Here is a 13,881-nt window from a genome sequence, read left to right on the forward strand (position 1 = left end):
TTAGTGACTGGAGTATGGCAAAAGAGCCTATCACAGAATGGTGGAAGCACCGCAAATATTATGGCAGTTTACGCGTTTAACAATCAATGGAACGCAATTCTCATCTCATAGATGTTCAATAGACGCGCTTGTTATAAAATATACTATACAACGGACCTGAGTAGATTAATCGTCAATAATTCGTGTTGGGCACGCAGATCGGATTTACACGAATCGGAAATGTAATACAAGAATGGTAACGCAAAAGAAAATATTTCAACCAGTCGAGCGACTTTAACGCGACTTAACAAAAAACTCAGTCTTCTTTTGTACGGAAAAATGACTGGTTGAATAACGCACCTTAAGTATCGCGGAATAATTATTATTGAATAAAATATAACCTAAGAAAATAGAAGGAAATATAACGCAAAGAAAAGATCTCAACCAGTCGAGCGACTTTAACGCGACTTAACAAAAAACTCAGTCTTCTTTTATACGGAAAAATGACTGGTTGAATAACGCACCTTAAGTATCGCGGAATAATTATTATTGAATAAAATATAACCTAAGAAAATAGAAGGAAATATAACGCAAAGAAAAGATCTCAACCAGCCGAGCGACTTTAACGCGACTCAAAAAACTCAGTCTTCTTTTATACGGAAAAATGACTGGTTGAATAACGCATTTAAGAAAATATAAGAAAATATACGAAAATATAAAAGAATATACCAAAAAGGACCAGAACGCAATACCGTGACTCTAATCGGAATGCGAAAGGTAATATCCACACGACGGTTACAAAATTTCGTCGGTCGTCTACGATTTAAACGCCTTTCACCAAGGACGAGTTATTGTTCGCTCGATTCGTCTTGAAAACATACACCGAAATCACGACGCACGACGGTCGCGTGATCGTGGAGCGCGTAGGCAAAAAAGGAACGTTTAAATTTACTAACCGTACAGCGAAATATTAGCTTTAACGCGCCTCTCAAATCGCAGAATGGCGAGCCAGTGGATTCCGAGGATACTTCCGGTCCAGCGAGGTTTTCACCTGCGAACCTCAGATCGACAGGGGCACTGACTTCACGATTTCACTCACAATCAAAGGATGAGAAGGTCGCGCACTAAGTCCCGACCCTGGACTCCTTTGCAGATTGAAATACGTGAATTTGAGAGTATCCGTTAACAGTGGATTTGCCGGAATCCGTCAACGTTCTTCCTGTCGTACACGGCGTACTCAAGGAAGAAATGAAGACTGCCAAGAGCGAGATCACGGCCCTCCAAATTGCAATGTAAAATTGCCAGAGCACAAGCAAAACGATGATGACTCGGCTAGGTTTCCCTAGGAATCAACGACGTCTCGGATATGCCTGTGTAGAGCGATCTTTCGAGGGTGCTGAGTCCCAAGATAGAAGGCCACTACTAAATGAAAGGGAGATGTCCAAGCTCGGGCTCTAGTCACGACTTGCTGGATCGCAATCTTAAGACGGTTGTCTCTATGAAGAGAGCCGTAGGCGAAAGCGTCCGTTCTGCTTGTCGTTTGGGACCAGAGTGTCGATCGATGGATCGACACTGAGCTCCTTCGATCCGGCGTTCGAAGGAGGGGATCCGCGCACGCGCTCCACTATCATGAATAAGTAGGGATAGCACGTACCATCGCTATAGTTCCGATCTCTTACGAAAAATCTATGTTACTTTGTACTGTACTATGTAACTGTACAAATGTACGGTTACATATACCCCCCTCTCGGATCTAGAGCGCTGATAGGTACTAATGAACGCGACACTCACTCCCCCATTCATACAACAACAAAAAAAATGAAACTGTGATTACATTAGATAAAAACAAAAATAAAAAAAAATATATATATATATGACTCGGTCATATGACACAAAAAAAAAATAAATGTCCTCTTTGGTGTTACCGGTATAAATCAAATAAAAAAAAAAACGAATTTATCATAGCCTTCCACACATCCATCACACACTTATTTACAACTTACAACTAGATAAACAGAAAGAAATACAGTAAAACCTGGATAAATGCAACCAAGATTGGGACCCAGTGGTTGCATTTATTCAAGCGAGGTGTCGAATCTCGGGTTACACGCGACGTAGAACGTAGAAAGGGACAGACAGTGGCGGAAAGAGAGAGGTCCGATGATGAAAGGAAAGAGCCGAAACGTATCGGTGTGACTAATACTAATTCAACTATAAAACTTTTTTATTTTTGACTTTTTTTTATTGAAACTTTTACTAACGCATTGGTGAAATTTTTCTCATTAAAATGGTATCAAACACGATATAGTTTCAATTATAATTACTTGCTAAAATTGATGTTAAAGGTCGGCGAAAAGCAACAGAGATCGAAATCAAAACCAGTCGCGGTGTCGGCTCTGGTTTCAAAGGTTTTATTTATCCAGGCAAGGTGGCGATTCTGGGCATTTAATCTTGCATTTATCCAAGCGAGATGTCGATTCTGGGCATTTAATGTTGCATTTATCCAAGCGAGGTGTCAATTCTGGGTATTTAATGTTGCATTTATCCAAGCGAGGTGTCGATTCTGCGTCCGTACACATGTTTTGTATTCAGCCGACATGCCGATTCTGTGTCCGTACACATCTTTTGTATTTAGCCGACATCATTTATATTCAGTTGTGGTGTCAATTCTATGTTGTTTATTCTATTCCTATTGTTTATAAATATAATTCAAACTATATCGTGTTTGGTGTCATTTTAATCAGAAACATCTCACAAATGCGTTAGTAAAAGTTTCATTAGGAAAAAGTTAAAAATAAAAAAGTTTTATCGTTCAATTAGTATTAGTCACGTCGATATTACGGTCGGATCATATTACACGGTTTCCTTGTCGAGCGGCTCGGTTCGCCTAGGGGGATCCCCCCAAGTGGAGGGGATAGCGATGTTGCACTTATCCAAGCATTCTTTCGTTGCATTTATCCAGATTTTACTGTATTGATATGACTTATCTCAAACGAAAGAAAAGAAAATAAAATGGTCTTGGTTTCTCAAAAAAAAAAAACGGAGATTGGGCGTTATATGCCTTCACGCATGTAAATGATCGAAAAATAAAAAAAAAGGAGAGGAACGCTTCTCGGTCTTTCAAAAAAAAACAAAACAATAATCACAAACAAAAAAAAAACTATAACCATGCTTCTGTCACTGTTAGTCACTTCACTTAACTGGGTCCTCGGTCTTCATCCTCCATCGCATCAATCATTGCCTCCGTTATTCTAAGCAGACCCAGTGGATCTTGCATGTCGAGTTTTGGTACCTCGATTTCCTGGTCGGATGTCGTTCCCATATCGACAAACTGATCCAGGTCGTATGGGTCCTGAGCCGCTGGGTCCGGCATCGGTGGGATGACCCAATCCGTTTCGGTGCTGGACTGGATGGCTGCGATGGTTACCATCGCATCTTCCAGGGTGATCGCTGGGTCGCCGATGGCCTCTGCCGGTACGGTGGGGGTTGACTTTTCTGTGACTGTGGTGCCCATGGAGGTGGATGGGCCATGATTTTCATGGCTGGCCATGAAACCTTCTGCACGGAGGTCGCATGATTCCGAGGCGTCCACCTGTTTGGTTACCGGCGGCCTTGCGCGGCGCCTGCGTCTAGTGGCGCGTTGTTGAGTCCGCTGCCGCGCCAACCCTCGTTTGGGGGTTTGGGTCCGGCCGTCCACCTTCTTGGCCGTTACTTGGGTGTGTCGCCCACGACGTGCGGCGCCGGATTTTGTCTTCGTCCAGGGCCTTGGCTGGATCGTGCGGAGTTGTGGCCCTTTTGGCGTGTGATAGGTTAGCTCAACGCCAGTTTGCGTAGCCTTGCTATGCATTAGCCATGCAGCATAGGCCTGTGTGCCTTGCGAATTAGTGCGCACTTCTGTTGTTGACTGCATGACTGCCGAATTGAGACTGGTGAAAGTTGCTGATGCTTGAGTACCTCGAGTGGGGCCTCGAACATGCCCTGCATGGCTGAAACGACGTACCGGAGGTACCGTGAAAAACTTGTAGATCAGTTTATGAAAAGCGCAATGCATACCATGCAGGCAGCAGGTGAAGAAGAAAGACGATTAGTTTTTAAAAACAATGAAGTAGTCGATGGTATCCCGTATATAACTGTCATAGCGGATGGTAGCTGGATGAAAAGATCGTATGGAACGAATTCACTTTCCGGTGTTGGTGCCATTGTAGGTTCCCGCACAGGAAAAGTTCTGTTTATCGGCATACGCAATAAATACTGTACAATATGTGATATAGCAGAACGAAAAGCTACATCCCCAAAACATCATAAATGTTATAAAAACTATGATCGTTATGCTAGTTCTAGTAGCATGGAAAGTGATGCTATTGCTGAAGGTTTCAAATGCAGCATTGAAGTGCATGGCTTGATATATAGAACGGTTGTTGCCGACGGTGATAGTAACGTATATCATAATATTGTAAATAACAGACGTTACCGAGAGCAAAACGTAACCGTTAAAAAAATTGAGTGTACCAATCACTTACTTCGTAATTTGTGTAAAAAGTTGTGACACGTAGCTGAAAAAACGCAAACGAAGGGTCACAGAGATCGTGGCTTTGTTGCGTACCGAAATATAATTAAAAAAAATATTTTAGATATTCGTAGAGCTGTCGTTTTAGCAGTCAATGCGCGAAAACAAGAAACAGGACCTCAACATATCAAAGCTAGAGAACTTCAGATGGACATTTTAAGTATTTCTAGCCATATATTTGGTGAGCACAAGGAGTACAATAGCCGCAGCCATACGTGTATGCGTGACGTAAACAGAGCTGAGAAAGATTACGTTCCATCTTTGAAATTGTACGGTCTGTATATCGAAGTCGAGAAAGCCATACGATTCCTCAGCTGCTATTCGGATAGTTTGTTAACCAATGTGACAAACAATCCCGCAGAAACATTTAATTCAATTATCTGCAAAGAGATTGGTGGAAAACGTATTAATTTTGGTGCAAGAGGTTCCTACAATGCTCGAGTTGCAGGAGCTGTTACGCAATACAATACGCAACAAGAACTTACAGAAATGCATAAGAACATGTGTAAAACCATTCCACCACTAGTAAAGAGATTGGAGGAACGGCGGCAGAGAAAAGTTGCGAAAACGAAAGAATTGCGAATGACCCATGGCAAGAGAAGGAAATTTAAGCCGGTGCAAGGAACGGATAGATATTATGGTCCAAACTCGCAAAGACCAGATCTTCCGAGTGATATACTACTTCAACTTTGGAAGGAACATTTTGAAAAGCTTGCTGACAATGCCAGAAATCGTACAATAATAGAAACGAACACAAGAGAGCAAAACGATTCAGATTTATGGAGAGCTTTAAAAGAGAAAATGCTAACTGCTTCGAATTTTGGAGCAGTATGTCTCATGAGACAAACAACGTCCTGCGCAGCAATGGCGAAAAACATTTTATATCCTCCACCTGTCGATACCGCTGCTATGAAATACGGCCGCTATAAAGAACACATTGCAAGAAAAGACGTAGCGAACGCAATGAAAACAAGAATTCGAACTTGTGGCTTGTTCATAGATCGCGACATTCCATACTTGGGTGCCTCTCCTGATGGACTTATCGACGATGACGGTTTACTGGAACTGAAATGCCCACAATCTGCTGAGAATTTGACAGCGATAAACGCAATAGAAACAATACGTCACTTACGAAACATCTTCGATAAGAGAGATATACAAGAAATGAACAGAAAGCACCAGTATTTCTACCAAGTACAAGGTCAGTTGCATATAACGCAGCGGAAGTACTGTATTTTCGCTATCTGGACACCTAAAAGCATACATATGATCCGCGTAAATAGGGACGACGCATTTTGGACAAATCATATGGAACCTTTCGTAACGCGCTTCTATGAAGGATGCATGCTTCTGGAAATATTGGACAGCCGCCACAATAGACACATGCCTATTAGAAATCCAGAATACATACTACGGGCAAAAGAAGACACCGCATCCATTCAAAAATGTAGCAGACAAATCGCAGAAAAGCGTACATACGAAAATATGACACAGAACAGTGTTGTAGCATCAAATATTACCAAGTAATCAAGTAAATATACGTTGAAGCAGTAACTAGCGAGTGTGTCATTGTCAGTCATTCAGACCAAGAAGAAAACTTCATAGATGATGATGTAGGATACTATATATTGGAGACTACTGTTTCTTCCGTAACTGACGTACAGAAAAATGTACTACCTGTGCAAAGTAAATTAAACGATGAATCGTTAGATCGATTTTTGCGTGTCGTCAGAGAAACTACTCCTTTTGAAACGCAAAGTGTCCTATACTTACAGTTTACAAAATTTATCAATCCCTGCTGTACTGATAAAAGCGTGCAAATAATTGGAGGCAACTGTTCTGATCACTGGCGAAGTATCTATTTCGACGGCCACAAACTCCATGTATACGACAGTTTACCTGGCAGTACATATGATAAGCTCGTAGAAGAAGAAAAAAAGTATATTGCATTACGATTTCCTCATATTCGCAAAAAGGATATACTTTTTGAAAGAGTTCAAGCGCAACCGGATTGTTACAGTTGTGGTGTATACGCGGCGGCATACATCACTACCATAGGTTTGCTCAGAAAACTATTCCCATGACGTACAACGCCTGAGACGTCACTTTGTGAATATTATTGAACGATCAATCGAACTTACCTGTAAGTGAAGTTCGATCGCAATTATATGAAGAGCCTCGTTCGAAGAGATTACTAGTGTAGCTCCTTCCTTGTCTGCTAGAGGTCACAACGTTCAGAGTAAAAAATTTTTTGGTTGAGTTGCCGTCTCTCTATGCCGATCTTCATATCTTTAGAGCGTTTAAAATTGTGTAGAACAACACGGGGATTATGGCAGATTTGCGGCAGATTGGCAGCAGAGCCTGCAATTTCAGCCATTTAAATTTTAAACGGAACAGTGACTATACATATAAATGGTATTTAAAATCTTTTTCCGAATTACGAGTGTTCAGGAATAAGAACTATTATAAATTTGATAGGAGCGCAGTATATTTTTTTTCAATAACATGAATTGTAATACTACGAGCGAAATAAAAAGAAAATTATAAATTATAAAATAAATTATTGATAATTAATAAATTGCAATTAATTGATAATGCGTTTACTGTATTCAATAAAAGAACTGAAAGATACCATTAAACATTTGTCATGTATACAGTATATGTACATTTATATATAATCTTCTGAAAAATTGTCATGATCATAGGAAAGGGACGGATACTAAAAGAACTGTAAACAAAATATATAATAAAAAATAAAATATTTTATTTGGCAGAATAAATTCACGAATACCAACATTTGTTGCTAGGATAAGGAAAACTGCCAAAACCTTATCAGTATTCACAACAAAAAAATGTACATTTACAATGTCAATAATATACATAACAAATCAACATATAAATGTTGATATAAATAATATATAAATTCAGAAAAATAAAAAGCAATGTATAAAATAATTATATCTTCAGGTCCTCTTCAGTTTCTCTTCAGATCCTCTTCAGTTCTTCTTCAGTTCCTCTTCAAGGCTTAACCCCAGCCTGCTGCAAATTATAAATATTATGCATATGTATAAATGTTTATGTACATATGTACATTCTTGCTAGAGGGCACTGCTAGAGCTGCCGTGTGCCGTAGAGAAAGAAAAAAGATTTGGAGCACGGTTTCGAGCAGTTTACAGTTGACACGGTCTCTGCCATCCCATATAAATACGTACAACTATTGGCCTTGCATGAGGTATGTTCCTATTCATACACTGAATCGGCGATAGATGGATTGCTCGCTATGAGAAAGCGAAAGAGAAGAGAAAGATTGAAAAAGATGTGTTTGTATTACAGTTATTTATCCAACAAGTGAGTTTATGGCAGTAAATGAAAAAAGGCATGAAGGTACTTGCAAGTACATACGTAAGTACATGTGTTTGAAGGTTATGATTATATATGTAATACAATACAAAACTAACCTCTTCCTGTTTCAACGTGATTGTTCCTTAGCAGTCCAAAAGTTATCCACTGTTTCATGCTGAGGATTTCGGGGACCTCTTCTTTTGCTTCGCACTCTTTCCTTAGCAGTGCGAAGCGCCGCTTTTAAGTGTTCCGCTACATCCTTGCGGGACGGTCTTGGGAAGTGCTTATTCTGGAGCACGGCATCTAAAAATCAAATGTAAGCATATAATATGAATACTGAATATCATATGAAGTAATAGTATCACAATTATATAAACAGTGATTCTTACCGTGTATAGCATGAACAATTCTTGTCTCGCAAAGTGCGAGATTGTTATCTTCGCGGCCCAACCAGGAATAAGATGTTAGCAAGCAGTCACTCACTGTTTCTTTAAAAGAGAGAGTGACTGCTTCCTTCAGGTTGAAGCCGCCCACGTACTCCAAATAGTTTACCTAAACAAAGTAAGTAACAACTGACACAAACATTTGATACATACAGATAAATAAAATGAAACTTCTGTTTCACTTACAACTTCCCTGTAGCTGTCTTCATCAATATTTTGGAATTCCGTCATTCTAGCCAACGATGAAATTGGTAGAAACGCTGGCTTTGACGGAATTCCATGATGCTGGTGCAGCAGGTGCTGCTGCTGCTTCGCCACCTTCTCCAATAATGAATGGGTTTTCCTATAAAGATAAATGATAATTATATATACTTTAATAACATGCAATCAATACTTACGTCACCATGGACTCCAGGTTGCCAATTTTTGTATATAGATCCCTGTAAACATTAATATTTGTAAGAAAATGTGCTTAAACATGTAAGAAATTGAGGAATATATTCTTATTCCCAATATTGTATAGAAGAAGAATGAACATGCAACTTACCTTATTTGTAGATTTGTAGGTTCCGTACCTTGCTGCATCCGTGGTTCAGGCCTGCTCTCCACTGCATCTGGAATATGAAAACTTTGCGTTGGTGGTGCATATGCTGTTGGAGGTGGCCTGTATGTGTTTGGTGGTGTGTGTGGCGAGTATATGTTTATGTTTGATGGTGTGTATGTGCTTGTGTATGGCGAATATGTGTCTAGTGGTGTGTATGTGTTCGTGTGTTCGTGTTGTCTATAATTATTAGATAGAACTTCATCGTCCACGCCCTCCAAGGTAGCTCTCAGGTCTGTTATATCCTCGACGATACTTCCGGGGGCCACCTTTAAACGCTTTCGCGGTTCTTCGTCGGAGGACGTGGTTTGATACCGGGCCGGCTTGTTGGCCATCCTCTTCGGACGATGTTCCATTTCCATCTGTAATAAAAGAATATTTGAAGAAAATTTTAAATATGTATACATTCATATCCGCGATACATGTAATTGCAATGAATAAAAGTCATACTTACATTTGAATTCATCCTTGGCAATTGCACTTCTCTCCTGTAGTCCCTATAAAGAAATTGGAAAAAAAATCGCAGTAAAATGTTTTCGAATTTCGCAGTCTGTACCGTCTCTGACGAGCCTGAGAACAGAGAATGATCATCTCTGCGGTCGTTCCGTTATAAAACAAAAGACGATCCATCAATTTGAGCGGGAGGTATTTACATTGGTTGGAGAAATCAACGTGACGAAAATGCGCATCCAATGATAGCGTTTCCCGCAATAACTGATACATACCAGAAACAGCGTTCAACCGTTTTGTTTCATTCGCTTTGCGTCGCTGAACGAACGAGAGTGCAGTGCAACAAGCGTCTTATTCTAATCGCATATTAATAAATATAAATTATTCATATATTTTATTTACTATTATAACTACTAACCACCATTTTTCTATTATCTACTAACCATTTTTTTCCATTTTTAAATTATATTCATTTTTTTCATAGATTAACCACAAATTATTTTTACTTACATTTATTTTTTCATATACATATATTTACATTTATATTCCTAACATACATTTCATTTCATTAGTAATTTTAATTATGAGTTCCTTTAATTTTAAGTTATCAGTATCGAGGAAACCGATATTTAAAATATCATCGACCAGACAGAGACGCAACATAAGGAATGAGGTAGGGTCCAATAGTGTTGTCCCTTCGTTGGCTTCTCCTTCTTCTTCTTGTATTCAAGAGATCAATGCCCCTGTTAATCTGGCGGATGTTCCTTCATTCTCCACAGATTACGCAAATGGTATTGATGCCGCCCATGGTGTAGATATGGATGACAGTTCTTATTCCTCTTCTTCTTCTTCTTCTTCTTCTTCTTCTTCTTCTTCTTTGTCTTCTTCAGTATTCTGTAGTTCTGAAGCGGTTCCTGAAACTTCATTTCAGGAAAGTTTGGCTTCCTATTGTGTTGACAACAATATCAATCATGTTCAGGGTAAGAATTTACTTACCCTTCTTCGGACCCATACCTGCTTTACCAACCTCCCGAAGGATATTAGGACTGTCCTGGGTACTCCACGGACTCGTGTTCCTACATATGTTGTAGAACCGGGGGGTATATTCATTTTGATGTCGAAGCTGAAATTGTGAAGTATATCAGGAATGCTTCTTTTTCACCAGATAGGGAATTAGAATTAGATTTCAGCACATTAGATTCAGTGTATGATTAGGAACATACCTGATGTAAGGCCAATAGTTGTCGGCATTTATAGAGGAATGCAAAAGCCTAGTGATCCTAATAGGCTTTTCAATATGTTCATCATGAACATAACCCATATGCTTTCCAACGGTGGTGTAGATCTTGATGGTACTAAGGTACCAATAAAATTAAGATGCTTTATTGCTGATGCACCAGCAAGAGCTTTTATCCTCAACCACCGTGGCCATACATCCAGCCGGCCCTGTTCCAAATGCAAAGTGTCTGGTACGCACAGCGAAGGTAGATATGTCTTCAATGGCATAAAGCATGTGCTTAGAACTGACAACCAATACTCTCAATGTGTAGATGAGGACCATCATAAAGAAGGTTGCAGTCCCTTAGCATCACTACCTTTTGGAATGGTTTCTCAAGTTCCATTTGAATATATGCATTTGGTATGCTTGGGCGTCACGAAAAAAATATTATCTGCATGGATAAGTGGAAAATTTTCACGTTTGTCCAAATTGTCAGGTACCCATCTTGCTGGTATGTCTGCAAGACTGGACAGACTCAGAGAATTTTGTCCCTCTGAGTTTGGAAGACGCAAGATCTCTGGTGTATTATGCCAAGTATAAAGCAACAGAGTTTAGGCAATTTCTGTTGTATACAGGTCCGGTTGTGGCATATGGGCTCCTCAATGATAATTTATATACACATCTCCTTTTCCTTCACATCGCTATTAGAATTTTAGCGTCACAATCTCCGTCGAGTCAGTTTCCGAATTTTGCAGAGCTTGCTCTGCAAAAATTTGTTCTGCGTAGTGAAGAGTTGTATGGCCCAAATTTCTGTTCCTATAATGTACATGGTCTTCTGCATTTGACCAATGATGTAAGACGTCTTGGTCCCGTAGATTCTTTCTCTGCTTTCCCCTATGAAAGCAACATGCGCATTTTTAGGAAGTACTGTAGAAAACCGGGCCTACCTCTTCAGCAATTCGCGAACAGAATGGCGGAGATTCAGGCTCATGGAGCAAATAGGGTGAGGGTCGTTGCGTCTTCTGATGTTAAAGTATCTGTGCCTCTTGGTTGCGGAACTGATATCCTCCAGTATCGTAGGATACAGTTTAATGGCATGTCCTTCAGTCTTGATGTACGCGATAATTGCTGCATCTTGCACGACGGCGCCATATGTATTCTGTCCTCCATTGCTGAGGACAGAAATACATTCCGCTTAGGCGTCCAGAAATTCACAGAGGTCGGTGATATTTTTGATATTGGAATAAAATCCTCTGCGGTAGGTCTGTATAAATGTCGATATTTGGCCCCGAATTTAATATTAGTCCATACGATGTTTGTTCAAAGTGTTTCCGAATGCCGTTTGCTGGAGACAACATGGACGACAATGAAGAGGACGAACAAGAAAGAAGAGAATACGCCGTGGTTGTGATGCTATATTCCGACAACATGTAAGATCGATATGTATATATACGTATTTTCCTACTGTTAGCGTTTCGAGTGTTGGCAGTGGGAAGGAATGCAGGCTTGATTGGTTGTGCCCCATCTAGGCTCATACGCATTTTCGGCCGTACTGCCAACTTTTCAAACACGTACAGTATTTATTTGAAATCATTAAATACATAAATAAATGCAACATGTATTCACCTCTCTGTATCTCTTTCGATATTCCTATTGGTTTTACAGGCTACACTAAAGACGCGGGAAGGAGATGGCGTTTAAATAAGAAATATATCTAGGATGAAGCGGCTTTAATTTTAAGGTATGACCCACTAAATGTTTTTGTTATTATAGTATTATTCTTACCATTATCCTATATGACAGGTTTGAAAATTAACTACTTTTTCTGACCAATTTTCAGAAGCTACAACCTACCCTACGAATCAGGGTAAAGCAATGCTGAAACAGGCGGTTCCGGTGTATATATAGGTAAGTACGAGGAGTAGGGTTTTTAGTGGGTATACGGAGTCCCACACTACCGGGCTTGCGGTCCCTGCCCGGTGTGCATAAAGCATTTTCCCCCTCCTCGCCAAAAAAAAGAAAAAAAAAACCTTAGGAACCAACCCTCGTCAAAATATTTCATCCTAATCTAACCCTAACCTAACCTCAACCTAACCGACCCTCGTAAAAAAGTTTGGAAACACCTCATTTCAAATTGGACCAAATGACGAAATTTTTTGAGAAGTTCTACAAATGAATTTACTAACATATGTATACTTTTGTCGTTTTAAAAAATTTCATTGTTCATACTAACTTCTTCATTGGATTAATACTAATGAATTGTACTTTCTTTTTTCGTGTACGGTAACGGAGACGTTTCAAGGAAAAGCAACTGGATACGCGGTGCATACACGAGCACGCTCGCTTCAGCCCAAATGCAGTGGAGAAGAGGTATCACCACACAAAGAAGAAATAAATAAAATACTAGCAGTCACAATTTTGGAATTCGATTACAAGTAATATAATTTCACATTTCTTCTCTTTGTTTACAGTACTTACAATCCTGATTTAAAATTTTTGAGTGACAGTATACTTCACAGAAATTGTTAATATAAAAATGAACACCGAAATTATAAATATGTATTTTAAATTAATAAATACATATATATATATGTCGGTTATTATGAAAGTGGTGTAAATAGAAATGTAAAAAATATTGAACTTGTCAGTTCTTATGTATTATGCCGTTCAATATAACTGATAAAGGGTATAGCCGGATAAGATGGTCAAAAGTGCCCCCAAACCAAATTCGACTTGCTATGAACCATTCGATAGGTGATCAAGAAAAACCAGTCTGTGCCAAGTTTCAACCCTGTATCTCATCTGGGAGGGTAGTTACGGGTAAAAATGTAATTGCGAGGTTTTTGGCCAATTTCTCCTATTTAATGACATTCGAAAATTCTGAAAAAAATCAGAGACATTTCTGTTTGTGAGGCACATATTACAGAATTTTTTCAGATTTTTAAATTGAAAACTGAAGCCGTGAAAAATCAAAAACGTCAAAAAATCCTGAAAAATGGCGATTTCGTATTGAAGGACCTGAGGTCCTACGATCATATTTATTTTATAAGTGTATATTATTGATACTATCATCCTCAATTTTTTTCAGATTTTTTGGAGAGGTGCGCCATAGTTAAAAAAATTAAAAACCGATTTTTTCGCTGTTTTTTGCGTGTTAGAGTTACTTATTCGACGAATTTTCGTCTGTTATTTATCACATACATGGTATATACACTGTTCAATGTTTTTACATGCAGTGGAATAGAATAGGAATTAAACTAAATAAACATAATTGATAAAA

The 13,881-nt window shown here is 39.2% G+C and overlaps 2 protein-coding genes across 5 annotated transcripts; one reads left to right on the forward strand and one right to left on the reverse strand.

Moving 5' to 3' along the window:
• Positions 1 to 2,989: 2,989 nt before the first annotated feature.
• On the forward strand, positions 2,990 to 8,167 carry LOC117611076 (uncharacterized). Of its 4 annotated transcripts, none has more exons than XM_034338963.2 (3): positions 2,990 to 7,778; positions 7,863 to 7,948; positions 8,036 to 8,167. In XM_034338963.2, the coding sequence occupies exon 1, from the start codon at positions 4,694 to 4,696 to the stop codon at positions 6,071 to 6,073; it is 1,380 nt and encodes a 459-aa protein (XP_034194854.2). In that variant the 5' UTR covers positions 2,990 to 4,693; the 3' UTR covers positions 6,074 to 7,778; positions 7,863 to 7,948; positions 8,036 to 8,167. The 4 variants fall into 4 exon arrangements, with proteins under 4 accessions (XP_034194854.2, XP_034194852.2, XP_034194856.2 ...); XM_034338961.2 differs by having other exon boundaries at positions 7,880 to 7,948; XM_034338965.2 differs by having other exon boundaries at positions 8,039 to 8,134.
• On the reverse strand, positions 8,016 to 12,236 carry LOC117611082 (uncharacterized). Its single transcript, XM_034338979.2, has 8 exons — positions 12,067 to 12,236; positions 11,913 to 11,946; positions 9,387 to 9,429; positions 8,879 to 9,294; positions 8,730 to 8,771; positions 8,518 to 8,674; positions 8,278 to 8,440; positions 8,016 to 8,191 (listed from the first exon to the last, which is right to left on the reverse strand). Exons 1-8 carry the CDS (start codon positions 12,140 to 12,142, stop codon positions 8,016 to 8,018), a joined length of 1,107 nt encoding a protein of 368 aa, XP_034194870.2. The 5' UTR covers positions 12,143 to 12,236.
• Positions 12,237 to 13,881: the final 1,645 nt, after the last annotated feature.

The sequence above is a fragment of the Osmia lignaria genome, chromosome 8 (assembly GCF_051020975.1).
Source record: "Osmia lignaria lignaria isolate PbOS001 chromosome 8, iyOsmLign1, whole genome shotgun sequence".
Lineage (NCBI taxonomy): Eukaryota > Metazoa > Arthropoda > Insecta > Hymenoptera > Megachilidae > Osmia > Osmia lignaria.

Coding starts and splice junctions, on each gene's coding strand:
- LOC117611082 (XM_034338979.2), bottom strand. CDS start 12,142: ATGCGTATGAGCCTAGATGGGGCACAACCAATCAAGCCTGCATTCCTT. Junction 9,430..11,912: donor AAACACTTTGAACAAACATC/GTATGGACTAAT, acceptor ATTTCTTTATAG/GGACTACAGGAGAGAAGTGC. Junction 8,675..8,729: donor AACCTGGAGTCCATGGTGAC/GTAAGTATTGAT, acceptor TTATCTTTATAG/GAAAACCCATTCATTATTGG.
- LOC117611076 (XM_034338963.2), top strand. CDS start 4,694: ATGGACATTTTAAGTATTTCTAGCCATATATTTGGTGAGCACAAGGAG.